The 9,999-nt window shown below is 37.9% G+C and overlaps 2 protein-coding genes across 4 annotated transcripts; one reads left to right on the top strand and one right to left on the bottom strand.

The window, feature by feature from the left end:
• On the top strand, window positions 1-4,649 carry LOC133840339 (pseudouridylate synthase RPUSD2-like). Its single transcript, XM_062272120.1, is given in 11 exon segments — window positions 1-121; window positions 224-559; window positions 2,664-2,838; window positions 2,891-2,913; window positions 2,915-3,114; window positions 3,173-3,260; window positions 3,322-3,542; window positions 3,608-3,798; window positions 3,861-4,111; window positions 4,175-4,330; window positions 4,393-4,649. Coding segments are annotated over 11 exon segments (1,773 nt in total). The 5' UTR covers window positions 1-82; the 3' UTR covers window positions 4,486-4,649.
• A 49-nt stretch (window positions 4,650-4,698) lies between these two features.
• On the bottom strand, window positions 4,699-9,454 carry LOC133840245 (lysosomal alpha-mannosidase). 3 transcript variants are annotated; one of them, XM_062271973.1, is made up of 10 exons: window positions 9,119-9,454; window positions 8,350-8,720; window positions 8,089-8,294; window positions 7,894-8,030; window positions 7,369-7,502; window positions 6,646-7,277; window positions 6,362-6,579; window positions 5,878-6,289; window positions 5,371-5,813; window positions 4,699-5,306 (listed from the first exon to the last, which is right to left on the bottom strand). In XM_062271973.1, the coding sequence occupies exons 1-10, from the start codon at window positions 9,239-9,241 to the stop codon at window positions 4,743-4,745; spliced, it is 3,240 nt and encodes a 1,079-aa protein (XP_062127957.1). In that variant the 5' UTR covers window positions 9,242-9,454; the 3' UTR covers window positions 4,699-4,742. The 3 variants fall into 3 exon arrangements, with proteins under 3 accessions (XP_062127957.1, XP_062127948.1, XP_062127967.1); XM_062271964.1 differs by lacking the exon at window positions 7,369-7,502 and adding an exon at window positions 7,664-7,797 and having other exon boundaries at window positions 9,119-9,453; XM_062271983.1 differs by lacking the exons at window positions 7,369-7,502; window positions 8,350-8,720; window positions 9,119-9,454 and having other exon boundaries at window positions 8,089-8,253.
• Window positions 9,455-9,999: the final 545 nt, after the last annotated feature.

The following is a 9,999-nucleotide window of genomic DNA, read 5'->3' on the forward strand; positions in this document are numbered from 1 at the left end:
TATCGAACTAATTTACTCAAACTCGCGTGAAGTGCACTAAATAAAAATAAATATAAAATATTATTAAATATTAAGTTTCTAAATGAAGAGCTTATGGCTTACTGCGAATTCGTTACGCCTAGCAAGTGCAAACTTAAACATTTTATTTTATAATTGAACTAATTATTTGAAGTACATAACTTGCTGGCACACACGTGTTGATAATTTTTGTTTTTGTTTGCAGTGGTATCACTGTTTCATTAGAAAACGATTGCCAAACGTGCATATTAAAGCTGTAAGGGCTGTTGCTGGTGAATCCATTCTGTGTTGGTCAAGTATGACATTGCCTAAAGGGTTGCGCCACGTGCAAACTCAGCACGGTGACGACACGGTGGATGTACAAAACATTTTTCTATTCCGGTCAGACATCAACAACATAAATGCCGCCGCTTCAATTGCCGACGTCGTCGGTGTCTCAACTGAGGCTCCGGGTGTTGCTGCTAATGCGAATGTTGAAGACAAAATTGAAGAATCGCAGTCCGTGTGGACTTATGGAGTGAATGAAGACTCCGCCAGTGAAGTAAGTTAATGCAAGTGTTGGGAATTCTCTAGTTTTCAAAATATATGCGTATTTAGATTTTGAACCTCTTTTTTTTAAAAGATTAAATATAAAAATACTTTATATACAAATAAATAATTATTCCACCATTCATAATAAATATTCATATTCTCTTTGCACATGTTGTTCTTTTTAAAAGGTAGATAGCATTGAACTGAATTCCATTACAGTATCAGTTATCCTGCTCGATACGTGTGCCATAAGTGACGTTAATCATAATTATTGTTCTATTCCACTGACATGAATTGCACTGAATGCTATTGTTAAAGTATGAAAAGGAAAAAATAATTACAATTTCTATTATTCACGTTTTCTAATAAATAGAAATATGTTAAACTTCCTATCACATAAAATCTGTGTGAAGAGTATCTTTTCAACTTTTAAAATTATTGAAGTCTTATTAAGTATCCTATAGATTTATTTACAAAATTTGTAAGATAAGCATTAATTAGCATTGAAATTTTAATCAAATTTTATCTACTATTAATCAAATTATTTGCAAATTGCTATTTATTATGAGATGATTTCAAAAAATTCCGCAAGGATATTTTTTCTTCGGCGTCACACATTCAAACTTTTTCTGTGTATAAAGTATGTGGCAAGAGCTTTACATTTTAGATTTGTTTTGAAATTCTTTTTCCTTTTGTATTTTTTATCAGCAAAATGAAATCAATGTGCTATGAATTTGTTATGATTTTTTTCCGCGTCTGACTAATACGGGAAATACTTAGTTGAAGTATTGGACACGAATGTAGTATCACTATATATCAGAAAATAGAATGATATGGAATTTAAGATGAGGATTTTTAAAGCTGGGGATTATGACTGTTTGCGCGGTCAGGCTGTGTTGTTTTTCATGTTTGTAACGCAACCAGAATATCTATATTCTTTTGGGGGCTAAGTAAGCACGTAGCTTATGTGGACCGCTACTAAATAAACTCATACTCATTTGTCTACCACGGCAAAGCAAGAGTTTAGTATAAGTAACCTTTGTTTAGCTGCGCACTGGATAGAGAAGAGAGAGGGAGAGAAAGCTAATGACTTTCAGCTGGCCGTCTCGTTTACCTTCATATTTTAACCGCGGATTTGGCATAATTATTTCTCATTTTGCTTTTCCTTTCTGCACATTTGAAGTGTGCTTTTGTCGCTTCTTGTTATATCCTGCATAAGAAAAACGAATATAACCGGGTGTACCTCTAGATGAATCGATTCTCTCTAGTTTTATGACAGACAGGGTATATGTTATTCGAGTCGTCGTCAGTATCTTGGGTCTGAAGCTTGCTGCTATGTTTTTGTCGTTCGTCGTTCCGTCTTGTTTGCTGACGAGCTGCTCCTTGTCAAGTTGGCGCAACCTGGCGCTTCCGCAATTATCAGTGGTGGCAACAGTGGCTCCTGTTTTAAGTAGGTATCGCACTGCTGCTTAAAAGTAAATTGCTCCAAATGTTTTTTGTCTTCCATTATGCGCCTATTGTGTCACTTGCATTTAAAGTTACCACAATAAGTGTACGTACGTAGCAGGAATTTGTATGTTTCTATGTATGAGTAGTGTTGGAGATATCTCTCCTCGACAAGTCTAAGTGCAGTGTGACTCGTTGTGGTAGTTGTAGGGCTATTGAAGTAAGGAATAAGTCTCGACATTAAAATAGAGGATGTCAAATCTGCGAATGTATTGGTGTTTTTCGCCAGCACAGTTTTATTATTCAAGCTTCTTTGTTTTGAATGCAGTTCCTCTCTTTACACTCTTGATATGGCCGGTATGCCCACGGCATTCCTTTGGGTACTGAATACTCTCACTCTGACTCTGGTTGTGACTAGGACTATGGTGTGCAAACTTGATTGTGTCCGCCTTCTTTTAAGATACGAATGCGGACCACTGTTTTATGATGACAATTTGAGTTTGTTACAGCCGTCTATTACTTTCCTGCAGTATACGACTTCCCTTTCAATTCTCTTTTTTTGTTATTTGTCGTTTTATTTGTTAGAACCTGTTAGTTTTCAGTGGGCGCCACAAGTTCCTTGAACCCATATTGTGATACGAACTTGAAGATGTTAATTTTCGTTTTAGTCAACAACGGTTGCTGAACAATCTTCCGAGCAATTGGCAGAAAAGCGAAAGGCTCCCGAAAAAGACATACCTGTTGAAGCGAAGAAACCGAAATTGGAAACAAAAGATCTTAAACTAACAAGGCCTGGTTTCAGTGAAGAAAGATATGAGGAGACTTCATATTATATAGAAAATGGTAAGAATGAATTGTGTTTTCTCTAGATCAACATAGCCAAACGCAACTAAAGGTCTGCGAAAGGTTTACCCTTATTTTTTTTACATTTACAACATTTACAAAGGGTCGCTGGGTTGGCGAGAAAATTTTGGATGTCTTCTCTCGGGAATTCCGAGCGCATCCTCCCGAGGAATATCAAAGGAGCATTGAGGCTGGAACATTACAAGTGAACAATGAAAAGGTACCCATAGACTACAAGCTAAAGCACAACGATCTTCTCGCCAATACGGTTCACAGGTAAAATATCTCTAATAGTAATTAAACATGAATAATTGATTATTTTTTTGTACCACAGACACGAAGTTCCTGTTACCTCACAGCCGATTCAGATTGTGTACATTGACGAGGACATTTTGGTTGTCAACAAACCAGCCTCAATTCCGGTAATTTTAATTATCACCTGCAATCTGATTAATTTTTATGGAACCATAATTCTACCCATAGGTTCATCCATGTGGTCGCTATAGACACAATACGATGATTTTTATACTTGCCAAAGAGTTCAATCTAAAGAATTTGCGGACGATACACCGATTAGATCGCTTGACATCTGGGCTATTGCTTTTCGGTCGGACTTCAGAGAAAGCAAGGCAAATGGAGCAACAGATTCGGAACAGACAAGTTCAAAAAGAATATGTTTGTTGTGTTGAAGGCCATTTTCCTGAGTAAGTACGATTTGTGAATGAAATCTTCACCAAGTATAATCATTAGCTGATTGATTTTGTTCTAGTGGAATTATTGAGTGCAGTGAACCAATTGAAGTCGTAAGCTATAAAATTGGAGTGTGCAAGGTGTCCCCAAAGGGTAAAGATTGTAAAACAACCTTTCAAAAGATATCCCAAATCGGAGATTATAGCATTGTTCAATGCAAACCTTTAACTGGACGAATGCATCAAATCAGAGTTCACTTACAATATCTAGGTAACGCCTATATTTTAACTATTCATTATTATGACCAACTAGCTGCTTATTTTGTCTTTCAGGCTACCCAATTGTGAACGATCCGTTATACAACCATGAGGTGTTCGGTCCCTTGAAGGGACGTGGAGGGGATATTGGTGGAAAAACTGCAGATCAATTAATAAACGATTTAATTACTATACACAACGCTGAAAATTGGTTGGGCACAGATGATGCTTCAACTATTCCACTTAAAAAGGTGGATGACACAGTTTCAGCAAATATTAGTGTTGCTGCATTGCCAACTGAGGATAATGTAATTCACCAGTCAAAGGTAAAATATTGTACATAGATTTCGATTAATATTATTTTGTTTTTATGTTGTTAATTTTCCCAGGTTACTGCATCTGCTCAGACTGGCTATGAGGCACCTGATTGCAGTTTTGACGCTGCCAAAGTAACAACAGATCCCCATTGTTTGGAATGCAAGATGAACTATAGAGATCCAAATACATCGGATCTAGTGATGTATTTGCATGCATGGAAATACAAAGTTAGTTATACTTATATACTTTATACTTAAAGAATCAAGCTCATATTTTCTTTATTTCACAGGGTATTGGCTGGGAGTATACCACAGAACTTCCGAGCTGGGCTACTATGGACGAAAATAATTTGATATTGAACTTGAGGAACAAAAATTGTTAAATGCACATAGACATACATACATATGTATATACACATATTATATTATTATATTTGTAATAAGCACATGCCTGGTTGATCCTGAAATATGAGAAAGGATTACAAATATGAAATGTAAAATATAAAGATCATGTAATGTGACCCGACAATATGACAACATTATCTTATTTGAGAGCATTTTTAAATGTGTTTTTGTCAATTTTAAAACCAACAAAATGCTTTGAAGATCTATTTATTTATAGAATATTTTATAGCGGGTATTATTCTAGATATATGACAAAAGTACGAATTTCCATGGGACTTAACTCGATCAAATATTTGGCGCGGTCATTTGCTGGTACATATGCTTTATTAGCGCTTTTCCTTTCGTCTTGGGTAGTGCGTTCTCTGTGCATAGTAAAATGTCTATTGTTAGCACTGCGTCTAATGCGATTGCTTTCGGCTCCCAATTCTCCGGTTTCCAAGGCTTCATTTGAATATTTGACGCCCAGTAGAGGTTTAGCTGCATCCAGTAGGTGTACCCTATTAGATTGCTTCTTAAATACGCCATATGCGTTATAGCTCTCATCTTCTGGATCAGGTACAAACTCGAAGCGTCGGTGCTCGTCTAGCCACGCATTTCCATCTAATGTTGTTTCCCTCATATCAACAATTTTGAAGCCACCGAGTACATCCTTGACATTGAACTGCACATACTTGGAGTAGTTAGAATCCTCATCTTTTTCAAGAATATGCTCAAATCGAACAAGTAGTTCGTTATCGTGCCACGGCTCCAAGGTTAGCAGATGCGCTGATTTTGGGAGGGTTGATGAAATTCCAGTATACTGTAGAAAAAATTATAGATGCAATATACTGTTTTCTGTTATTCGTAAAATCAACTGTACTTACCGAGTTGGTAAACTCACTGAGCCACTGTTGTTGGGTGTATTCCTTCATATTGCTGAAAAATTTCCATGATGGCAACAAGGTCTCCAACTGCACCAAACGCTCCATCGCTTTGAGGGATATATCCTCGCGCATCAAAGATGCACCAATAAACAAATGGTTCTTGCCCCTGGCAATCAGTCCGATACCATATTCAGTTTCGTTGAGGGCTTCGCCAACACCAAATGCATCGTCGTGCAACAGACGACGGTGAACCATTAACTCCAAGGCACCGTCTTGCATGGAGCTACCTCCTTGTGCCCTATCGGTTAGGATCGCCATACGTGCCGTTGAGTCCTCTAGAGCGATTTTCGTTGTCACTGGATAATAGTTGCCCGAGACGCTTTCATGAAGCTTTAGATTCCAAGTATCACGATGATCTCGTTGGCGTTTTATCATTTCTCGGCCTATGGGATACATTATTTATCGAATTTAAGTACAGTTTCAAAAATTATTGGAAATATGGCTTACCATTGGAATCGGTATAGAAAATGCCTTCTGATTTAATATCCGAATTGAAACGAGTAATAATCTCCTTTCCGTTACCATCTTCAATGGGAATTGGGCCCACCAACCACTCGAACTCGGCATAGTTTCTTCCGTTATAGATGCGTACCACTTGACTAATCCAATCATTGAATTTCTGATGCACCTCGTGTACCAAGGAACCCTTATACACATCAATGGAAACGTGGTCTGTGGCGAAATGTAATTTGCCCTCCTTGGGGCGGAAGATGTAAGCGCCAGATGAACGATTTAGATACTCCTTATTGTTTCCAATTTCCCCTTCATAGTACAGAAATTCCTGGGAAATCATTCTTGTCATGCCATCGGCCGACGCTTGTGAAAGAAAACCGTTCGTATCAAAAGTTAAATTGAAGTTCTATAATGAAATTGGGCATTTGATTATTATGATTAGTTGAGAATTGAATACGCATTGGATATTATTCATTACCTTGTCTCCAATCACGGTGTAACTCGTTGATTTCTTTGGTAAAGATTTGGGTTTCTTATGAGCTGTGTCATCAGATTTCTCAATAAAATATGTCTTAAATCCAACCGCTGGTAAATTTGAGGCCAAGAACACAAGCTCATAAGTGGCACTAGAATTTCTTTGCTTGATTGACAGCACAGGTGCAGGTATTGGAACCACTTGGGTTGGCAAACTTTTACCTAGATGTGGACCGATACGAGTTATTCATTATATCTCATAATACGCAATGTATTATAAATCCTTACCAGAGGAATCTGTTACGACATAATTGTAATCGAGCACAGGTATTCTCACGAATTCATTGGTACGATGAGCCAAAGGATTATAGAGTGTTAAAGCAAATCGGGAGCTGGACTCGGATGTGCTACAACTAGTTATATTCAGAAGCGAGCAAGTTTTTAGTTCCAATGGATAATTTGTAGATGTCTCCTGACTGGATCCCTTTGACAGTTGATTTAAAACAGATCTGATATTGGTGGAACAAGCACGGAAGGCAACACTTAATCGTTTTGCATAATCCAGAGCAACCTTTTCCTTCTCTGTTCCAGTAACCGCATCGTGGTGCTGCATTATTCCCATCGTTTCACGCATAAAATTCAAATGTGGATCGAACTCTGCCGATTGCTGTGGGGCAAGAGCACTAAGCTGCTTGCAGACCTGTAGGAAATGATTGCCGTCTCTCTCGAAACGCTTCAGAGTTGGTCGCGAGGTGAAGTAACCGGTCCAGTAAGCATGTGGATCGGATGCGTATGGGAAGAAGTCGTCGCTCTTTGTAGGCCACGAAATGCCAGCATCATGCAGGGATTTCAAGTAACACGATGGCGTTGAATACAACAGGTTTATTTTCGAGCCATTGGCCTGGCGTTCATTGGCATACCTTAAGAGGGATGGGACATAGAAGCATATTGGAGCGTGCTTACTTTCTCTTACAAACTACCTTGAAGTGAAGGAAAGCCCCTGCTACTCACTTGATCAGTTTATCCAGATTCTTATACCACATATCAGCATTCTGGTAATGGAAATCCTCACCCATGGTAATAAGAACATTATTAGTTCTATAACCTTCAGCCATCTTTGTAACAAACTCAAAGAATGCATCGATCTATTCACAAAAAGTAGTTGACCTTATAATTTAGAATATTTGGATTAGGTTAACTGGATTGATGGACTGAACCAAATGAGTAGGAGAGGCTTTCGCTAACAATTGGACAAAGCGATAATAATCAAACATACACATACGCATATACATATAGGAACATTTACCGTATCAATTTGTCGAGATTCTTGTAATAAACTTGAGCAGCTTGATAAGTGAAATCGCCACCCATGGTAATGATGATATTGTTGGTACGATAATAGGTGCTTTGAGTTTTAGCGTATTCCAAAAACTCATCAACCTGATGAAGTTTCAGAAATGGAATTGGGGTAAGACGGTAGACAATGGAAAAGGTAACATAAACCTGAACCGAAGCAATTCAATCCACGACTCTTACCTTCTCCTTGACATTATTGTCTGGACTATGTTTACCATCGATAATGGGTTGATCGGAGCACAGAATATCAAAGCAGAATCCGTCCGGTGCTTGATAATTGTTATATAGAGCCCCAGAGAATAAATCAGCTTTCTCCCCTAGAATCGAACACTAATTGTAAAATTTCTATTATTTAAAATTCTTTCACAATGTTACCCAAATTTTCGGAACCATGCCATATCATTTCGGCGTTTTGTGTCATCAAACGTTCGTCCTTATCCTGATAATCCAACCGTCCGAAAAACATACCATCAAATCCCATTTGTGCAAACATGGATGCCATCTCTCTTGAATGTCCAAACGGATCGATTTGCCAGCCAATCTTGGGTCTGCCGCATTCTCCAAAGGTATCATTCAATAACCTGCAATTTACAATTCATATTTATTAATGTTTTGGAAGGTTAAATTTAAATTTACCTTAAACCCCATGCGAATTGATCTATTACGCTTTGATAATGCGTGGTTGCCTCATCATTCATACTCCATGCTCCACCTATGAATTCCAAGCGTCCCTCGTTTACCAGCATTTTCACCTTGTCCTGCAGTTCCTCTGTCTGTTCCTTCCACCATTGGAAGAAAAAAGCGGACTCAACATAAATGAATCGTTTTTCGGGATCTCTTAATAAGGATTCCACCACCGAATCAATAATGTATTGCACCCCAGCCTTCTGAATTTGGGTCTCGCTTCCATAGTAATATTGATCGACAGTCTTAAGCCAACCCACATCGTCATGGGTATGAGCAATAAGATGTACATTCAGCATATTTGGTTTTGTTGGATGGCAGCTCTAAAGTAAACATTAAATATTTATTGAATTGCATTAGTCAAAACAAACAAGATGTCAGATAACTTGAATCTTAAAACAATTATAAGTCGCTAAAAATCGCATGAAATTTGATTTCTGAAAACAATCATGGCTCTGTCTCTCTCTTTCTTTTTCTCTCTCTTATTGTGAATACCGCTGATAAGGAGATATTAGCAAAAGAGAATACTAGCTGGCACCAATAAAAGCACTCGTCAACAAGCACACAGGGAAAGTAGAATTGCAATAGTATATGTAAAAGTATATAACATACTATACATACGAAGTTGCGATAAGAGAGGGCTCGGTTGGCCAGCACTATTGCATGTAATGAGGGTAAAAGATTGATTTTCTGGCTTTTATTTTTTAATTGAGATACGTACCTGATATCCACATTGTGGTTCTGGATCGGATTTAGGTGCACCCTTAATATGTCTGAGCTCAACATTATGCGTGAAGCTGAGTACATAGAGTAATGTTAACCAAATCCCAATTCTTTTTGACATAGTAAACGTATGCTGTTGATGGCGCTAAACTAAGTGCGTTCAAGTCGCAGTTCTTGCTTTTATAGGCAGTTAAGTTCAATTTGTGTGTACTATGTACTTGGATTACGATAAGAGAAAACAATTAGCTTAGCTGAAGTGCCTTCTTAAGTGTATGATTATCAGCGCAGCCGGCAACAACCGGACGCGTGAACAACTCTGACCGTACTCTTATTGTTGAGATGAGGGCTTAAGCGCAATAGCGCTGAGCGTGCAATTGAGTGAAATATTCAACGCCATGCGCAGGTTGCTCACAGTGTATATATCCACAAAGCAGAGAGTTGGCAATGACGTCACTACTTAAAAAACCCATATACATATGTAAGTGAAAGTAAATGTATACAATACTACAACAATTCTTACAGAATTTCATAGTAAAAAGTACTAATGACGGGTTTTTTCCCTAATTAAAAATTTAGGTAGTACGATGGAAATTAAAGTGCGTCATTGACTGCTGTTTGTTTTGTGTAACGAGTGAATCTTCATTAAAACGTTACATGCTCTCTACTCTCTACTCTCTACTCTCGGTCGTTGTCACTCGGTCTGTGAATATGGCGTCGTGTGCTCCCAATACTCAAAGCATCGAAACACACCACAAATATGTATGTACATACATCGTTTAGACAATTGCTAGTTTATTTATGTACATTAAGTAAATCGAAGGACACATATTACATTGCTTAATATCACGATATCATTTAATAATTTGACTCTCTTTGAAA

Source organism: Drosophila sulfurigaster, chromosome 2L (genome assembly GCF_023558435.1).
Source record: "Drosophila sulfurigaster albostrigata strain 15112-1811.04 chromosome 2L, ASM2355843v2, whole genome shotgun sequence".
NCBI classification, from domain to species: domain Eukaryota; kingdom Metazoa; phylum Arthropoda; class Insecta; order Diptera; family Drosophilidae; genus Drosophila; species Drosophila sulfurigaster.